The sequence below is a fragment of the Triticum aestivum genome, chromosome 3A (assembly GCF_018294505.1).
Source record: "Triticum aestivum cultivar Chinese Spring chromosome 3A, IWGSC CS RefSeq v2.1, whole genome shotgun sequence".
In the NCBI taxonomy this organism is placed as follows: Eukaryota; Viridiplantae; Streptophyta; class Magnoliopsida; order Poales; family Poaceae; genus Triticum; species Triticum aestivum.
This window is the reverse complement of record NC_057800.1, coordinates 99,682,428-99,703,287: the sequence shown is the minus strand read 5'-3', so window position 1 is coordinate 99,703,287 and position 20,860 is coordinate 99,682,428. Positions and strand designations below refer to the sequence as shown.

The window sequence follows — 20,860 nt, the reverse complement described above, 5'->3', positions numbered from 1 at the left end:
TCTTGTCAATGCTCTGTTTCATCCTCATACTGCTCAAGCTATACTGCAAACCCCTATTGTTAATACTACTGGACAGGATGTGTTGGTTTGGAGACTAACCCCTGCAGGTGACCACTCTTCAAAAAGTGCCTACAAGCACTACTTCAATAATCTAGTACTACTGGCAAATCAGAGACCAAAATATGTTCCAATGCAGATTGTAAATCTTCTCACTCAGGTTTGGAGGGACAAACTCATGGAGCCAAGAGTTCAAACTCTCGCATGGACACTTCTTCGCCGAGCACTTCCAACGTGTAAGCGTGCAAGTAAGTTCTCGAAACATGTTAGTGATAATTGTACTAGATGTGGCAACCAAGAGGATGAAATGCACATGCTTTTTCTAGGGCCTTTCTCAAAGGCTGCTTGGTTCTCGTCTCATTGGTATATTAGAACAGAAGTTTTGGTTGAACATAACCATTCCATTCCACAAATGATTAAGGTTTTACTGGATTTGGCCCATCCTCATATCAATGTAACTAGTGTATTCACTTTGTTGTGGTGCCTTTGGAAAGCACAAGATGATGCCCTGTTTGGTAGAAAATTTTGTCAACCATCGCAAGTATACCCGATGGCGAATGCGATCTTACAGGGCCCAAAGCTTGAGGAGGTGATGGCAGGACAAGATGAATGCTCAACAACTGTTGTAGTACGACAACCATTAATCACACAAACACCATCTTTAGTTGCAGGTCAAGGAATCTTCTGCGATGTGGCTTGGACAAATGAGGCAAATATGCAACATTCTCCAGCAGGTATTAGTGTGACCATCCAATTTGGAGGAAATGGTCATTGTCAGCAGCTGTAGGTTTCAGCCATGTCTCCCCCGGTGTCATCTTCTCTCCAAGATGAAGCATATGGCCTACTCTTGGCCACAATGATAGCTGATACTCCCAGAACCGCAGTACTACACGGATTGTTTGGTACTTGCATCAGCAGCAATGACGAGTTCCATATTCAAAGACACATGTCACTTGAACATAAGGCCCATTATTGCTTCTATTCAAGCGTCGCCATCTTTTATCCGCACCAGGGTATCACACATCAATAGGTGTTTTAATGTTAAAGCACATCATCAAGCAAAGTTAGCGATCAAAATTAAAAAAAAGGCATGTAGCTCTCCGATGCCTCTCTTCAGACCATTGTTGAGGAAATCGTTAACTGGTAGCTGCTCGGTTGGCTGGTGAGTAGGGGATTAATCGACTAATCGGCAAGTTAATCGGCCATTTAATCAACTAATCGGACGATTTTTGAGTTTATCGGCTACTCGGTGACCCTACGAGTAGGGATTAATCGGCAAGTTAACTGGTTAATCGGATGAATTCTTGAACAGGGCTTCAGACACATGACCCTGTACAGTGAGAGATGCTCTCGCCATGTCAAGTGTGAGACCCTATATTAAGAAAATATCCAACATATGTTTTTAAAAAAATTCATTGTGCATTTTAAAATTGTTCAACATATATCACAAAAATGTTCAATGTGTACTTAAATATTGTTCAGAGTATATGACAAAAATGTTCAATGTGTATTCAGATATTGTTCAGCGTATATAAAAAACATGTTCAATGCATATTTAAATATTGTCCAGCATATATCACTAAAATTTTAGTGAGTATTTTAAAAATTGTTCAATTTATATTAAGATTTTTTCAATAGATTTTAAAACCTTTTCATGTTTTAAAATTTTATTCAGATTTCAAATTTTGTTCACTATTCCAAAGCATTATTCACATTTTATTTAAATTATTCACAATTTTCCCAACAAATGGTTATTTTTTTGAACTTTCTAAATCTGCCGCTGCATTTAGTTCTTAAATTTTCGCTCTTCCAAAAATTTGTTTACCCTCAGCAGCTGAAGTGTTAAGGAACCGCAGGTCTTCACTGTGTGGTTCATAGTTTGATTTTCTAGTAGCACATTTTTTGGGGATTTTCTGATTGCTTTATGGCGCCACTGAATGGGCTGGTCCATTAGGATCACCCCTACGCAAAAGCTCTGGCTTTTGACGCTCGTGGGCATCGTATAGGGAGTTTCGGCCGAGCTTTGCTACATCTACGTAAAAGGTGTTACGAAATTTACGTCGAGCTTATGTGGCCTAATTTGGTTGGAAGTAAAAAAAAGACCCATGCTCACCCCATGAAATTCGCGGGGGAGCAATCAGTCTATAGGAAGAGAAGTTATGTAGCATTACCTAAGAGTTACGGAGGTGTAACATTTTTTTGTCTCGGCCTCACCCCCTTGAAAGGGCAATGCTAGACCTAAGTAAGGTTTGTTACGTGTTTTACGTAAACAACATCATGGAAAAAGATTATTGGATCGGTAAGGGGGAAGGGGACCACCCGCGTCAAAATCAGCGGGGCAAGAGGCTTATAGTTTGAAAAATTACGTAGGTCTTCGTAGCCACCTGATAGGTGCAGGATATATCTGGCCATCTGCCGGGCCGGGCCTACCAAAGCCCGAGGCCGGCCCATCCCGGCCATCGGGCCTGGTTTTTGGGCCTAAGCCTAGCCAAAAAGTGATAAAGCCCGCCGGGCCGAGGCCCTTTAGTAAATCATGAAAACGACGGGCCTGAGCCCAAGCCCGACCCGGCCTTCGGGCTCAAAATCTAGGCCCAGGCCAGGCCCGGATGCAGCATTGGGTCGGGCTTTTTCGGGCCGTTCGGGCCAGGCTGCCCATGGCGAGGACTAGTGTAGGATTATCTCCCTTGAGATTCAGGGGTAGGGAGAGATTCGTAGGTGTAGGTGTATGATTATAGTTTGCATATTTGCGAGCAGGCAGCAGTCTTTCGTTTTTAGGGAAAGAATCCACATTATTGTCGTCCAGTGCATCGTTTTCCCTTTTTCTTTTTGACTAATCCTCGTGCACCAACCAAGCCGAGGAGTTCAAGTTCGATACATTGTCCAGTGCCGCCCCCTCTTCCACAGCTCCACTTCCAAGTGCCAAAGCGGGGCGCCACCGCCACAGCATGGCGCTTCCAGCGATCTCGTGGCCGCTCATCTCCCTCCTCCTCGCCGTGACGCCAGCCCATAGCACCTGTGAGGAGAGCGTGCGCATCGCGGGCGCAGGCGGCTTGCTGCAATGCTACCCGGCGCCGGCGCTCAGCAACGCCACGAACGGCACGGCGTTTCGTGCCACCCTGCTCCCGCTCCTCCGCTCTCTCCCCTCCGCCGCCGCGCCCACGGGCTTCGCCTCCCTACGGTCCGTCACTCGCGGGGAGCGCGCGTTCGCGCGGGGGCTCTGCCTCGGCAACTCCACGGTGCCGTCCGAGTGCGCCCGGTGCCTGTCCGCCGCGGCTGGGAACCTCACCGCCGGCTGCGGCTCCACCAGCCGGCGCGCCGGCTTCTGGAGCGACCGGTGCTTCCTCGCCTACGCCGACACCAACACATCCTCGCCTAGCGAGGACGCCTTCCGCGCTCTCGTCCTCCTCGACGCCGTCCCTGCCTCTAAGGTCAACACCAAATCCTTCTACTACGTCCACCTGCACGATGAGCTGGTCGCCATGGCGCAGCAGGTGGCGCGGCGCGCGGCCGCGAACATCTCCGGGCCGCGGATGCTGGCCACAGCGGAGGAGAGCAACTCCGAGAGCGCGGTGAGCAGAACAGTGCACGTTCTGGCGCAGTGCGGGAGGGACCGCACGGCGGCGGGCTGCGTCCGGTGCCTGCAAAACTCGGTGCACGCCGTGGACTGGGACCTCAACGCTGCCCGCGTCGACGGTGGCGTGGCGGCCGCGGTGGTGGGCTTCAACTGCTACATGCGGTTTGAGGTCTCCACTGCAGCGTGTGGCGACACTATCTGGGGCGGTGAGTTATCTTGATCAATCATTCTCTCTCTTGAGTTTCCAATTTCTTCTCACGGACAGAAATAGGCTGCATATTTACTCCAAAACGTCTCAACGAGAGAAACTAATAGTCAAGGTTTTGTTTTCCGGCAGCTGTAGCACCGGTGCTACTCGTGCTATGTATGTTGGCAGGAGGCGCATGTGGGTGTATGTGTGCTTTACCCTGATGAAGTGGAGAAAGAAGGATGAAGCAACCACATGTGCGTTATTTATCGTCCACTGATTGTCTAATCTGAAAATTCGTTACAACATAATCAGAGATCAGAAACGCAATAAAACCTTATGTTCCAATTAAGTTTCTTATTGCACCAACTAGGAGCCGGGTCGCTGGTTCGCTGTTACATCTTTACATGGATGGACACAAATCATATTCACCGCTTGACCTGCCATTTTTTTTACAGATTTGCCAACCTGGCGCACACCCCTTTCATCATGGGCTCCGTCCATTTTTTTTTTTCTTCTCATTCGCATGAGTACGCAACGCACGCCAGTTTTTTCGTCAGCTGCTGGCCCATTTTGATTTGGGAAGCTTCAAGATGCTTGCAGTTCGGATTTCTTTTTTGTTTTTTCTTTGGGTTTTCATTTTTCTTTTTCATTTTTTCCCAACATTTTTCACACATTCATGAACTCTTTAAAATTTATGAATGTTTTTCAAAAGCGTGATCTTCTTAAATTGGTGAACCTTTTTTCAATTTGGTAAAAATAATAATTAAATCCACAAATGTTTTCATATGGATGAACATTTTCAAATCCGCAACATTTTTCGCCAAATTTGCGTTTTTTGTTCAAAATTCATGGTTTTTTCAAAAGTACAATTTATTTCATACTCGTGATTTTTTCATATTCATATCTTTTCTAAAACTTATGAAATTTTTTAAATACATGTTTATTTTTCTTTTTTTCTTCAATTTTACCAATTTTTCCAAATGTTTTTTTCCACAAGTCAACAATCAAATGGTGAACGGTCAACCAATCCAGCAGTAAATCGGTCAACCTGTCCATATGTCGACCCGTCAGCGGCCCACTAGTCAACTAGGCATAGCTTGGCCGGCCCAGTGCGCGCGAGAGAGAGCATCAGTTGGCTTAGCTGGCGCCGTAAGGGCAACCATGAGCGGAATTCCATCATGAGCTCTCGAGAGAGTTCCAATCTACGAGGTCTTTCCTAACAATTTGGCACATGTATTTCGGGCTCCCCAATGGGGTTTGTAGGTTTGATTCACGAGAGCTTGAGTAGTGAAGCCTGATTCTCATATATAGAGAAAAAATCTATCTTGGACTGTACGAGAAAATTCCTAGTTTTTGTAGTCACTTCCTCAAATAAAAATAAAAAAGTTCTCACAGTCATCCCCTCGGGATAAAAAAGTTCCCATGGTCAATAGTCACAGATAGAGAGGGAAAACCGATAATGCTATCTGGTTGACGTTCCCTGTGAAGGGATGGCAAACGAACGCTGTTTGCTGGCAGTTTTAGTTGCCATGCAAGATCAAACGATGGCAATTTCTTCTTGGTTTTGCTCAAAATTTCCTTCTTTCCAGTAACAGTCATGCTGTTATGAAGAAATTGTCGACCTCCACACAACTACGACCGTCATCTAAATGTTCCCAAATGCCAACCGTTATAGTGAACATTCGTCAGATAGTAGGGTCCAAAAACGATTCGTTGTGCATAGAAATTCCTTACCACAACTATCTGGTCAAGATATGGCAGATGCAGAACTATCCAGTAGTAGTACTAACGCGTGGAACTGCATGCGTTGCCACCGGTCACGTGTCACAATCACGGCGACACCTCGAGAGTTCAATTGGCACGATACTGTTGAAAATATGAGCAATTTACCGAATGATTTTATTAACAGAAATACTAGATAAAGCATGACTAATATAGTAGAGATAAAACAAGTCATGCGTTCTGACAGAGAGAAGGAAAATAGCTTCTGCATATATGAACCGTAGCCTATCATATCTAAAGTAGACAGAATAGCAAGTAGCATATATGAAGTAGAACCTAACATGTGTAGGACAAGGACTAGAACAAGGAACTGTGCAGGAACCTTTAATAGGAGAGACAAGAACACGTACGGGACAGCAGCAGCAGAAGCGCTGGACTTGGGTCGGTGTCCTCGCCTGCCATGTCGTCGAGGAGGTCGTGGACGTCGGGGAAGAAGTCGTCGTCGGGGAAGTCGTCGTCGGCCACCGGATCATTCGTGATGAAAGCAGCCAGTAGTCCGCTGGAGCGCTCCCCAAAAACCTTATCACCCTTCTCCCGTACAGGACTCAAAAGGTGCGTTTCGGAGGCCTACTGGTCCCGACCTGCGGTGCACGCCGCAAAGCCGGGATGGGAAGATCGTAGCAGCAGCGCAGTGCTCAGGAACTTTGTGGCGAGAGGAAGGGATTCTTCTGGTGTGTCTCTCTGGAGAGGAGCGACCTCTCTTATATAGGCACAGGAGAAGGACGCGGAGAGCTGCGACGGGAGGTGAAGCAACAAAGGGAGACGAAGCGAACAGGCAGCGGCCGAAGAGGCGCGCCGTTCGAATTCAGTGTCCACTACAAAAAAACGTTTCAACTCTCACGTGACCTTTCGTATACCCGTCGTGCGTGGCAAAAATTTAGACATCGGTTCGGCTCATTCCCGCAACCCGCGGCGCATCGTGACGAGGCGTGGCGAGGCGGGCGGCGGAGGAGGAGCGCGCGTGGATGTCCCTCTTGTTCTCATGCTTATACATGTGGGGAAAGAACCTCCCTTATAAAGAGGTCCAACTCCCTCTAAACTAGCAATGTGGGACTAAACTTTTGTTCCACCTCTTGCCTTGCACAAATGGGCTGCGTGGGCCTCTAGGATTTATTAGGAATTTCTGAAACTGCTATTGGGCTAGGCCCAAAATAGACAAAATTCCAGCAATCCCCCACCAGATCCTAGAGGCACAAAAAAATTTGCCTTTGGTTCCAAAACACTGTTTTATATACCGGTACTGCAGTGGAGACTGTTAAGTTGAACTTCCACCTAGAACTCTATGCTACACTAGTAAGCAACTTGAACAGTGGACTGGGCCTTGAACTGCAAGTTTTCTGCGAATCTAGCTTCACATAAAGCCTTGACCGATACGTGGCTACCGTGGGTCTTCCCCGCGGGTGGAGCTTATGCGTCATACTCCGTGACCTTTCATGAGTTTACTAGAGAGAACCCTACTCTCATAGATTGCGACGTTTGACAATCAGACTCATATAGGTGTGTTCTTCAAAAGATGTTCTGCAGGATAACATCTCTGCTTAAATAAGCCACTTAGAACACATTAAGATATACATCAACCTGCCATGCAGATTAGGAGAGTATTGCATCTTCATGGAGTGGTATTGTGAATAGTAAGGATACTCTCCTCTCAGTTGACCAACAGCTTGTCTTCCACATCTAATTCACGGGATCTCCGATCACAAAGAATAGGTTACCACTGTGAACAACTCATATTGTGGGTCTCATACCCATCTCCCTCGATGCATTATCTATCACATTACGTGATAGACCCTTAGTAAAAGGATCTGCCAGATTTTTAGACGTTTGGATATAATCCAATGCAATAACTCCGGAGTTTTTCATTTTCCTGACAGACTTTAACCTTCTCTGAACGTGTCTTGATGACTTCATGTTATCCTTTGAGCTGCTCACTTTCGTGATCACAGTTTGATTGTCGCAGTTCATAAGGATACCCGGTACAGGTTTCTCAACAACCGGCAAGTCATTCAAGAGCCGGCGAAGCCAATCTGCTTCGACCGTAGCTGTATCTAGTGCTGTGAGTTCTGCTTCCATTGTTGACCTCGTTAAGATGGTCTGCTTGCAAGACTTCCAAGAAACAGCGCCACCTCCATGAGTGAATACATAACCGCTCGTGGCCTTTATCTCATCAGCATCTGAGATCCAGTTTGAGTCACTATACCCTTCAAGCACCTTTGGATGCCCGGTGTAGTGAATTCCATAATTTGCAGTGCCTTTCAAATAACGCAAAACTCTCTCTAGAGCTTTCCAATGCACATCTCCTGGTTTTGAAACAAACCGACTCAGTTTGCTAACAGCAAAAGAGATGTCAGGTCTTGTAGCACTGGCTAAGTACATAAGCGAGCCAATAATCTGAGAATACTTCAATTGGTCTCTAGCAATTCTTCGATTCTTTCGAAGCAACACACTAGCATCATATGGTGTTGGAGAGGGCTTGCAGTCACTATAGCCAAAGCGACTCAAGATCTTTTCCACATAGTGAGATTGAAGCAATGTAATCCCACCATCATCGTCTCTCAACAACTTGATGTTCAGAATGACATCAGCCACTCCTAAATCCTTCATCTCAAAACAACGAGATAGGAAATCCTTGACCTCCTTAATAACATTCAGATTTGTTCCGAAAATCAGTATGTCATCAACATACAAGCAAAGGATAACTCCCTCGCCCCCACCATGGCGATAGTACACACATTTGTCAGCTTCGTTCACAACAAAGCCTGCAGCTGTTAAAGTTCTTTCAAACTTCTCATGCCACTGTTTGGGTGCTTGCTTAAGTCCGTACAAAGACTTCAGCAACTTGCACACTTTCCCTTCCTGACCATCTAGTACAAACCCATCTGGTTGTTCCATATAAATTTCCTCGTCCAACTCTCCATTTAGGAAAGCAGTCTTAACATCCATTTGATGAACGAGAAGACCATGCGAGGCAGCTAGTGAAAGTAGAACTCGAATAGTGGTCAGTCGAGCCACAGGTGAGTAAGTATCAAAGAAGTCTTCACCTTCCTTTTGGGTATAACCCTTAGCCACGAGCCGAGCCTTGTACTTTTCAATAGTACCATCAGGCCTAAGCTTCTTCTTGAATACCCATTTGCATCCTATAGGTTTGCACCCATAAGGACGATCAGTTATCTCCCAAGTTTCATTCGCCAAGATGGAATCCATCTCGCTACGAACCGCTTCCTTCCAGTAGTCAGCATCTTCAGATGCATAGGCCTCTGAAATAGAACTGGGAGTGTCATCTATGAGATACACAAGAAAATCATCACCAAAGGACTTTGCAGTCCTCTGTCTCTTGCTCCTAGTAGGAACTTCATTGTTCTCCTCCACAGGACTTTCAAAGTGTTCCATCGAAATGGTAGGTTCGGTAATTGTAACTGGTTCCTGATTCGATGAACTAGGCATCTCCTGATTAGATGAGGTAGCCATATCCTTCATGGGAAAGATATCTTCAAAGAAAGTCGCATCATTCGACTCCATGATCGTACCGACATGCATGTCAGGTACCTCAGATTTTACAACCAAGAATCTATAGCCAATGCTATGAAAAGCATATCCCAGGAAAACACAATCCACAGTCTTTGGTCCAAGCTTCCGCTTCTTTGGAATTGGAACATTGACTTTCGCCAAACAACCCCATGTTCGCAGATAAGAGAGTTTTAACCTTTTCTTCTCCCATTCCTCGAATGGAGTTATCTCTTTGTTCTTTGTGGGGACTCGGTTCAGGACATGACATGCTGTCAATATCGCCTCCCCCACCATGCCTTGGAGAGACCCGATGTGTCTAACATGGCGTTAACCAAATCAGTTAGAGTACGGTTCTTTCTTTCGGCCACCCCATTTGACTGAGGTGAGTAGGGAGGCGTCCTCTCATGGATTATACCATGTTCCGCACAAAAAGCATCAAATTCATTGGAAAAATACTCTCCACCACGGTCGGACCTAAGCCTCTTGATTTTTCGATCAAGTTGGTTTTCCACTTCAGCTTTATAGATCTTGAAAAAGTTCAAAGCCTCATCCTTAGATTTCAGAAGATACACACGGCAGTATCTAGTGGAGTCATCAATTAACGTCATGAAATATTTCTTTCCACCTTTTGTCAAAACACCATTCATTTCACATAGATCTGAATGTATGAGCTCTAGTGGTGCAAGATTTCTTATTTCCGCAGTCGTGTGAGACTTACGAGGTTGCTTAGCTTGCACACACACTTGACACTTAGATCCCTTGACAGTGGTGAAACTAGGGATTAAGTTCAACTTCGCTAGTCGCGACATGCAACCAAAGTTAACATGACAAAGACGTGAATGCCACACATTGGATTCACTATTGTTGCAAATATGATTAACAACTTTATTGCAAACGTCTGATAAGGATAAACGAAACAGGCCTCCTGACTCATAGCCTTTACCAACAAAGGTTCCATACTTGGATATTACAAATTTATTCGACTCAAAGACAAGCTTGTAGCCATCTCTACACAGAAGAGATCCGCTAACAAGATTTTTATTGACGGAGGGGACATAATGCACGTTCTTCAGCCGCACGATCTTCCCCGAAGTAAACTTCAGATCGACCGTGCCAACACCACGAACAGAAGCACTTGAACCGTTGCCCATCAGCACGGTTGAAGTCCCTGCGGTCTGATAAGACGAAAACATGGAAATATCACCGCATACATGCACATTAGCACCCGTGTCAATCAACCAGTCAGGAGAATGACATACTGAAAGAATAGTGGGAAATATACCATACCCAGCATCCTTCATGTCAGTGTCTCCAATGACAACATTAGCGGTCTTGCCGCCTTTCCCAGGATGACGCTTGTCATAGCGATTAGGGCAACTAGGAGCCCAATGATCAGGATCCCCACACACATGACAAGCACCTTTCTTCTTGCCATTCTTCTTCTTGAAGTTCGTGTGTTGCACAGCCTTGTTCTTCCCATCAAACTTTGCTTTACCATCAAACTTGCCCTTGTTCTTGAACTTGTGGGGCTGGAAGTTCTGCTTCTGTACCACATTGGCACTAGATCCTCCCTCAATACCTCGAGCACGTGTGTCCTTTGCTCTCGCCTTTTCTTCCACATCAAGAGTGCCAATGAGATCCGGGACGGAAAACTCCTGCCTCTTATGCTTCAGCAAGGTAGCAAAGTTCCTCCATGAAGGAGGAAGCTTAGTGATGATACCTCCGGCAACAAACTTGTCCGGTAGCATACAACTGAAGTGCTCAAGTTCTCTAGCAAATGACTGTATCTCATGAGCTTGCTCAACCACGGAGCGCTCTTCAGTCATCCTGTAATCATAGAATTGCTCCATGATGTACAGCTCAGTGCCAGCATCCGAGACCCCAAACTTGGCCTCGAGTGCATCCCACATATCTTTTCCATTATCAATTGACGCATAAGCATCAACTATGTTCTCACCAAGAACACTCAAGAGAGCAGCCTTAAACAGAGTATCCATTTTCTGAAAAGCTTGTGCCTGTTGAGCATCAAGCTCTCCTTCAGGTTTGCCGAGAGTGGCATCATAGCAACTCATGGTTTGAAACCATAAGACTGCTCTCACGCGCCACCTCTTATAGTGGATACCCTCAAACATAGGAGGTCTCATGGAAGCAGCAAAACCACTTGGGGTAAATTGCCTATAATAAGGTTTTTGGATTGTTGGAAATATGAGCAATTTACCGAATGATTTTATTAACAGAAATACTAGATAAAGCATGACTAATATAGTAGAGATAAAACAAGTCATGCGTTCTGACAGAGAGAAGGAAAATAGCTTCTGCATATATGAACCGTAGCCTATCATATCTAAAGTAGACAGAATAGCAAGTAGCATATATGAAGTAGAACCTAACATGTGTAGGACAAGGACTAGAACAAGGAACTGTGGCAGAACCTTTAACAGGAAAGACAAGAACACGTACGAGACAGCAGCAGCAGAAGCGCTGGACTTGGGGTCGGTGTCCTCGCCTGCCATGTCGTCCAGGAGGTCATAGACGTCGGGGAAGAAGTCGTCGTCGGGGAAGTCGTCGTCGGTGACCGGATCATCCGTGATGAAGCAGCCAGTAGTCGCGCTGAGCGCTCCCCAAAAACCTTATCACCCTTCTCCCATACAGGACTCAAAAGGTGCGGTTTCGGAGGCCTACTGTCCCGACCTGCGGTGCACGCCGCAAGCCGGGATGGGGAAGATCATAGCAGCAGCGCAGTGCTCCGGAACTTTGTGGCGAGAGGAAGGGGATCTTCTGGTGTGTCTCTCTGGAGAGGAGCGACCTCTCTTATATAGGCACAGGAGAAGGACGCGAAGAGGCTGCGACGGGAGGTGAAGCAACGAAGGGAGACGAAGCGAACAGGCAGCGGCCGAAGAGGCGCACCGTTCGAATTCAGTGTCAACTACAAAAAAACGTTTCAACTCCCACGTGACCTTTTGTATACCCGTCGTGCGTGGAAAAAATTTAGACATCAGCTCGGCTCATTCCCGTAACCCGCGGCACGTCGTGACGAGGTGTGGCGTGGCGAGGCGGGCGGCGGAGGAGGAGCGCACATGGATGTCCCTCTTGTTCTCATGCTCATACATGTGGGCAAAGAACCTCCCTTATAAAGAGGTCCAACTCCCTCTAAACTAGCAATGTGGGACTAAACTTTTGTTCCACCTCTTGCCTTGCACAAATGGGCTGCGTGGGCCTCTAGGATTTATTAGGAATTTCTGAAACTGCTATTGGGCTAGGCCCAAAATAGACAAAATTCCAGCAATCCCCCACAAGGTCCCAGAGGCACACAAAAATTTGCCTTTGGTTCCAAAACACTGTTTTATATACCGGTACTGCAGTGGAGACTGCTACACTAGTAAGCAACTTGAACAGTGGATTGGGCCTTGAACTGCAAGTTTTCTGCGAATTTAGCTTCACATAAAGCCTTGACCGATACGTGGCTACCGTGGGTTTTCCCCGCGGGTGGAGCTTATGCGTCATACTCCGTGACCTTTCGTGAGTTTACTAGAGAGAACCATACTCTCGTAGATTGCGACATTTGACAATCAGACTCGTATATGTGTGTTCTTCAAAAGATGTTCTGCAGGATAACATCTCTGCTTAAATAAGCCACTTAGAACACATTAAGATATACATCAACCTGCCATGCAGATAATGAGAGTATTACATCTTCATGGAGTGGTATTGTGAATAATAAGGATACTCTCCTCTCAGTTAACCAATAGCGTGTCTTCCACATCTAATTCACGGGATCTCCGATCACAAAGAATAGGTTACCACTGTGAACAACTCATATTGTGGGTCTCATACCCATCTCCCTCGATGCATTATCTATCACATTACGTGATAGACCCTTAGTAAAAGGATCTGCCAGATTTTTAGACGTTTGGATATAATCCAACACAATAACTCCGGAGTTTTTCATTTTCCTGACAGACTTTAACCTTCTCTGAACGTGTCTTGATGACTTCATGTTATCCTTTGAACTGCTCACTTTCGTGATCATAGTTTGACTGTCGCAGTTCATAAGGACACCCGGTACAGGTTTCTCAACAACCGGTAAGTCATTCAAGAGCCGGCGAAGCCAATTTGTTTCAACCGTAGTTGTATCTAGTGCTGTGAGTTCTGCTTCCATTGTTGACCTCGTTAAGATCGTCTGCTTGCAAGACTTTCAAGAAACAGCGCCACCTCCATGAGTGAATACATAACCGCTCGTGGCCTTTATCTCATCAGCATCTGAGATCCAGTTTGAGTCACTATACCCTTCAAGCACCTTTGGATGCCCGGTGTAGTGAATTCCATAATTTGCAGTGCCTTTCAAATAACGCAAAACTCTTTCTAGAGCTTTCCAATGCACATCTCCTGGTTTTGAAACAAACCAACTCAGTTTGCTAACAGCAAAAGAGATGTCAGGTCTTGTAGCACTGGCTAAGTACATAAGCGAGCCAATAATCTGAGAATACTTCAATTGGTCTCTAGCAATTCTTCGATTCTTTCGAAGCAACACACTAGCATCATATGGTGTTGGAGAGGGCTTGCAGTCACTATAGCCAAAGCGACTCAAGATCTTTTCCACATAGTGAGATTGAAGCAATGTAATCCCACCATCATCGTCTCTCAACAACTTGATGTTCAGAATGACATCAGCCACTCCTAAATCCTTCATCTCAAAACAACGAGATAGGAAATCCTTGACCTCCTTAATAACATTCAGATTTGTTCCGAAAATCAGTATGTCATCAACATACAAGCACAGGATAACTCCCTCGCCCCCACCATGGCGATAGTACACACATTTGTCAGCTTCGTTCACAACAAAGCCTGCAGCTGTTAAAGTTCTTTCAAACTTCTCATGCCACTATTTGGGTGCTTGCTTAAGTCCGTACAAAGACTTCAGCAACTTGCACACTTTCCCTTCCTGACCATCTAGTACAAACCCATCTGGTTGTTCCATATAAATTTCCTCGTCCAACTCTCCATTTAGGAAAGCAGTCTTAACATCCATTTGATGAACGAGAAGACCATGCGAGGCAGCTAGTGAAAGTAGAACTCGAATAGTGGTCAGTCGAGCCACAGGTGAGTAAGTATCAAAGAAGTCTTCACCTTCCTTTTGGGTATAACCCTTAGCCACGAGCCGAGCCTTGTACTTTTCAATAGTACCATCAGGCCTAAGCTTCTTCTTGAATACCCATTTGCATCCTATAGGTTTGCACCCATAAGGACGATCAGTTATCTCCCAAGTTTCATTTGCCAAGATGGAATCCATCTCGCTACGAACCGCTTCCTTCCAGTAGTCAGCATCTTCAGATGCATAGGCCTCTGAAATAGAACTGGGAGTGTCATCTATGAGATACCCAAGAAAATCATCACCAAAGGACTTTGCAGTCCTCTGTCTCTTGCTCCTGGTAGGAACTTCATTGTTCTCCTCCATAGGACTTTCGAAGTGTTCCATCGAAATGGTAGGTTCGGTAATTGTAACTGGTTCCTGATTCGATGAACTAGGCATCTCCTGATTAGATGAGGTAGCCATATCCTTCATGGGAAAGATATTTTCAAAGAAAGTCGCATCATTCGACTCCATGATCGTACCGACATGCATGTCAGGTACCTCAGATTTTACAACCAAGAATCTATAGCCAATGCTATGAAAAGCATATCCCAGGAAAACACAATCCACAGTCTTTGGTCCAAGCTTCCGCTTCTTTGGAATTGGAACATTGACTTTCGCCAAACAACCCCATGTTCGCAGATAAGAGAGTTTTAACCTTTTCTTCTCCCATTCCTCGAATGGAGTTATCTCTTTGTTCTTTGTGGGGACTCGGTTCAAGACATGACATGCTGTCAATATCGCCTCCCCCCACCATGCCTTGGAGAGACCCGATGTATCTAACATGGCATTAACCAAATCAGTTAGAGTACGGTTCTTTCTTTCGGCCACCCCATTTGACTGAGGTGAGTAGGGAGGAGTCCTCTCATGGATTATGCCATGTTCCGCACAAAAAGCATCAAACTCAGTGGAAAAATACTCTCCACCACGGTCGAACCTAAGCCTCTTCATTTTTCGATCAAGTTGGTTTTCCACTTCAGCTTTGTAGATCTTGAAAAAGTTCAAAGCCTCATCCTTAGATTTCAGAAGATACACACGGCACCTCCGAGTTCTAGCACACGTTCAGCTCGATGACGATCCCCGGGCTCCGATCCAGCAAAGCGTCGGGGAAGAGTTCCGTCAGCACGTCGGCGTGGTGACGATCTTGATGTACTACCGTCGCAGGGCTTCACCTAAGCACCGCTACAATATGACCGAGGTGGAATATGGTGGAGGGGGGCACCGCACACGGCTAAGGACGATCACGAAGATCAACTTTTGTGTCTAGGGGTGCCCCCTGCCCCCGTATATAAAGGAGCAAGGGGAGGAGGCCGGCCGGCCCCTATAGGCGCGCCAGGAGGAGTCCTCCTCCTAGTAGGAGTAGGACTCCTACTAGGAGGGGGAAAGAAGTGGGGAGGGAGAGGGAAAGGGGGGCGCCGCCCCCCTCTCCTAGTCCAATTCGGACCAGGGGGAGGAGGCGCGCGGCCCACCTCTGGCAGCCCCTCTCTCTCCACTAAGGCTCATATGGCCCATTACTTCTCCCGGGGGGGTTCCGGTAACCCTCCGGCTCTCCGGTTTTCTCCGAAATCACCCGGAACACTTCCGGTGTCCGAATATAGTCGTCCAATATATCAATCTTTATGTCTCGACCATTTCGAGACTCCTCGTCATGTCCATGATCACATCCGGGACTCCGAACTAACTTCGGTACATCAAAACTCATAAACTCATAATATAACTGTCATCGAAACCTTAAGCGTGCGGACCCTACGGGTTCGAGAACAATGTAGACATGACCGAGACACGTCTCTGGTCAATAACCAATAGCGGAACCTGGATGCTCATATTGGCTCCTACATATTCTACGAAGATCTTTATCGGTCAGACCGCATAACAACATACGTTGTTCCCTTTGTCATCGGTATGTTACTTGCCCGAGATTCGATCGTCGGTATCTCAATACCTAGTTCAATCTCGTTACCGGCAAGTCTCTTTACTCGTTTCGTAATACATCATCTCGCAACTAACTCATTAGTTGCAATGCTTGCAAGGCTTATGTGATGTGCATTACCGAGAGGGCCCAGAGATACCTCTCCGACAATCGGAGTGACAAATCCTAATCTCGAAATACGCCAACCCAACATGTACCTTTGGAGACACCTGTAGAGCACCTTTATAATCACCCAGTTACGTTGTGACGTTTGGTAGCACACAAAGTGTTCCTCCGGCAAACGGGAGTTGCATAATCTCATAGTCATAGGAACATGTATAAGTCATGAAGAAAGCAATAGCAACATACTAAACGATCGGGTGCTAAGCTAATGGAATGGGTCATGTCAATCAGATCATTCACCTAATGATGTGATCTCGTTAATCAAATAACAACTCCTTGTTCATGGTTAGGAAACATAACCATCTTTGATCAACGAGCTAGTCAAGTAGAGGCATACTAGTGACACTTTGTTTGTCTATGTATTCACACATGTATTATGTTTCCGGTTAATACAGTTCTAGCATGAATAATAAACATTTATCATGATATAAGGAAATAAATAATAACTTTATTATTGCCTCTAGGGCATATTTCCTTCAGTCTCCCACTTGCACTAGAGTCAATAATCTAGATTACACAGTAATGATTCTAACACCCATGGAGCCTTGGTGCTGATCATGTTTTGCTCGTGGAAGAGGCTTAGTCAACGGGTGTGCAACATTCAGATCCGTATGTATCTTGCAAATCTCTATGTCTCCCACCTGGACTAGATCCCTGATGGAATTGAAGCGTCTCTTGATGTGCTTGGTTCTCTTGTGAAATCTGGATTCCTTTGCCAGGGCAATTTCACCAGTATTGTCACAAAAGATTTTCATTGGACCCTATGCACTAGGTATGACACCTAGATCGGATATGAACTCCTTCATCCAGACTCCTTCATTTGTTGCTTCCGAAGCAGCTATGTACTCCGCTTCACATGTAGATCCCGCTACAACGCTTTGTTCAGAACTGCACCAACTGACAGCTCCACCATTTAATGTAAACACGTATCCGATTTGCGATTTAGAATCGTCCGGATCAGTGTCAAAGCTTGCATCAACGTAACCTTTTACGATGAGCTCTTTGTCACCTCCATATATGAGAAACATATCCTTAGTCCTTTTCAGGTATTTCAGGATGTTCTTGACCGTTGTCCAGTGATCCACTCCTAGATTACTTTGGTACCTCCCTGCTAGACTTATAGCGAGGCACACATCAGGTTTGGTACACAGCATTGCATACATGATAGAGCCTATGGCTGAAGCATAGGGAACATCTTTCATATTCTCTCTATCTTCTGCAGTGGTCGGGCATTGAGTCTTACTCAACTTCACACCTTGTAACACAGGCAAGAACCCTTTCTTTGCTTGATCCATTTTGAACTTCTTCAAAACTTTGTCAAGGTATGTGCTTTGTGAAAGTCCAATTAAGCGTCTTGATCTATCTCTATAGATCTTAATGCATAATATGTAAGCAGCTTCACCGAGGTCTTTCATTGAAAAACTCTTATTCAAGTATCCCTTTATGCTATCCAGAAATTCTATATCGTTTCCAATTAGTAATATGTCATCTACATATAATATCAGAAATGCTATAGAGCTCCCACTCACTTTCTTGTAAATACAGGCTTCTCCAAAAGTCTGTATAAAATCAAATGCTTTGATCACACTATCAAAGCATTTATTCCAACTCCGAGAGGCTTGCACCAGTCCATAAATGGATCGCTGGATCTTGCACACTTTGTTAGCTCCCTTTGGATCGACAAAACCTTCTGGTTGCATCATATACAACTCTTCTTCCAGAAATCCATTCAGGAATGCAGTTTTGACATCCATCTGCCAAATTTCATAATCATAAAATGTGGCAATTGCTAACATGATTCGGACAGACTTAAGCATCGCTACGAGTGAGAAGGTCTCATCGTAGTCAATCCCTTGAACTTGCCAAAAACTTTTGCGACAAGTCGAGCTTTGTAGACAGTAATCTTAATGTCAGCATCAGTCTTCTTCTTGAAGATCCATTTATTCTCAATTGCTTGCCGATCATCGGGCAAGTCAACCAAAGTCCATACTTTGTTCTCATACATGGATCCCATCTCAGATTTCATGGCTTCAAGCCATTTTGCGGAATCTGGGCTCACCATCGCTTCTTCATAGTTCTTAGGTTCATCATGATCTAGTAGCATGACTTCCAGAACAGGATTACCGTACCACTCTGGCGCGGATCTCACTCTGGTTGATCTACGAGGTTCAGTAGTATCTTGTTCTGAAGTTTCATGATCATCATCATTAGCTTCCTCACTAACTGGTGTAGGTGTCACAGAAACAGTTTTCTGTGATGCACTACTTTCCAATAAGGGAGCAGGTACAGTTACCTCGTCAAGTTCTACTTTCCTCCCACTCACTTCTTTCGAGAGAAACTCCTTCTCTAGAAAGTTTCCAAACTTAGCAACAAAAGTTTTGCCTTCGGATCTGTGATAGAAGGTGTATCCAATAGTTTCCTTTGGATATCCTATGAAGACACATTTCTCCGATTTGGGTTCGAGCTTATCAGGTTGAAGCTTTTTCACATAAGCATCGCAGCCCCAAACTTTCAGAAACGACAACTTTGGTTTCTTGCCAAACCACAGTTCATAAGGCGTCGTCTCAACGGATTTTGATGGTGCCCTATTTAACGTGAATGCGGCCGTCTCTAGAGCGTGTCCCCAAAACGATAGCGGTAAATCAGTAAGAGACATCATAGATCGCACCATATCTAGTAAAGTACGATTACGACGTCCGGACACACCATTACGCTGTGGTGTTCCGGGTGGCGTGAGTTGCGAAACTATTCCACAATTTTTCAATGTACACCAAACTCGTAACTCAAATATTCTCCTCCACGATCAGATCGTAGAAACTTTATTTTCTTGTTACGATGATTTTCAACTTCACTCTGAAATTCTTTGAACTTTTCAAATGTTTCAGACTTATGCTTCATTAAGTAGATATACCAATATCTGCTTAAGTCATCTGTGAAGGTGAGAAAATAACGATATCTGCCACGAGCCTCAATATTCAACGGACCACATACATCTATATGTATGATTACCAATAAATCTGTTGTTCTCTCCATAGTACCGGAGAACGGTGTTTTAGTCATCTTGCCCATGAGGCACGGTTCACAAGTACCAAGTGATTCATAATCTAGTGGTTCCAAAAGTCCATCAGTATGGAGTTTCTTCATGCGCTTTACACCGATATGACCTAAATGGCAGTGCCACAAATAAGTTGCACTATCATTATCAACTCTGCATCTTTTGGCTTCAACACTATGAATATGTGTGTCACTACTATCGAGATTCAATAAAAATAGACCACTCTTTAAGGGTGCATGACCATAAAAGATATTACTCATATAAATAGAACAACCATTATTCTCAGATTTAAATGAATAACCGTCTCGCATCAAACAAGATCCAGATATAATGTTCATGCTTAACGCTGGCACCAAATAACAATTATTTAGGTCTAATATTAATCCTGAAGGTAGATGTAGAGGTAGCGTGCCGACTGCGATCACATCGACTTTGGAACCGTTTCCCACGCGCATCGTCACCTCGTCCTTAGCCAATCTTGTAGCTTGGTGGCAGTGATTGGAGAATTATGTCAATGACGCAGTCATCTGGAAGATTAACTCCCAATTGAATCAAGTGATTATTATACCCAGACATTTTGAGTATATGCTCACTGATAGAACTGTTCTCCTCCATCTTGCAGCTATAGAACTTATTGGAGACTTCATATCTCTCAATCCAGGCATTTGCTTGAAATATTAACTTCAACTCCTGGAACATCTCATATGCTCCATGACGTTCAAAACGTCATTGAAGTCTCGATTCTAAGCCGTAAAGCATGGCACACTGAACTATCGAGTAGTCATCAGCTTTGCTCTGCCAGACGTTCATAACATCTGATGTTGCTCCAGCAGCAAGCCTGGCACCCAGCGGTGCTTCCAGGACGTAATTCTTCTGTGCAGCAATGAGGATAATCCTCAAGTTATGGACCCAGTCCGTGTAATTGCTACCATCATCTTTCAACTTTGCTTTCTAAAGGAACGCATTAAAATTCAACGGAACAACAGCCCGAGCCATCTATCTACAATCAAGTATAAACAAGCAAGATACTATCAGGTACTAAGTTTCATGATAAATTTAGGTTCAATTAATTTACTTAAAGAACTCCCACTTAGATAGACATCCCTCTAATCCTCTAAGTGATTACGTGATCCAAATCAACTAAACCATGTCCGATCATCACGTGAGATGGAGCAGTTTCATTGGTGAACATCATTGTGTTGATCATATCTACTATATGATTCACGCTCGACCTTTCGGTCTCCGTGTTCCGAGGCCATATCTGTATATGCTTGGCTCGTCAAGTATAACCTGAGTATTCCGCGTGTGCAACTGTTTTGCACCCGTTGTATTTGAACGTAGAGCCTATCACACCCGATCATCACGTGGTGTCTCAGCACGAAGAACTTTCGCAACGGTGCATACTCAGGGAGAACACTTCTTGATAATTAGTGAGAGATCATCTTATAATGCTACCGTCAATCAAAGCAAGA

The 20,860-nt window shown here is 44.9% G+C and overlaps 1 protein-coding gene across 1 annotated transcript; it reads left to right on the top strand.

The window, feature by feature from the left end:
• The first annotated feature begins 2,958 nt into the window (after positions 1-2,958).
• LOC123058023 (cysteine-rich receptor-like protein kinase 10) lies at positions 2,959-4,143 on the top strand. The gene is made up of 2 exons (XM_044480866.1): positions 2,959-3,837; positions 3,969-4,143. The coding sequence occupies exons 1-2, from the start codon at positions 3,003-3,005 to the stop codon at positions 4,040-4,042; spliced, it is 909 nt and encodes a 302-aa protein (XP_044336801.1). The 5' UTR covers positions 2,959-3,002; the 3' UTR covers positions 4,043-4,143.
• The last annotated feature ends 16,717 nt before the right edge of the window (positions 4,144-20,860 follow it).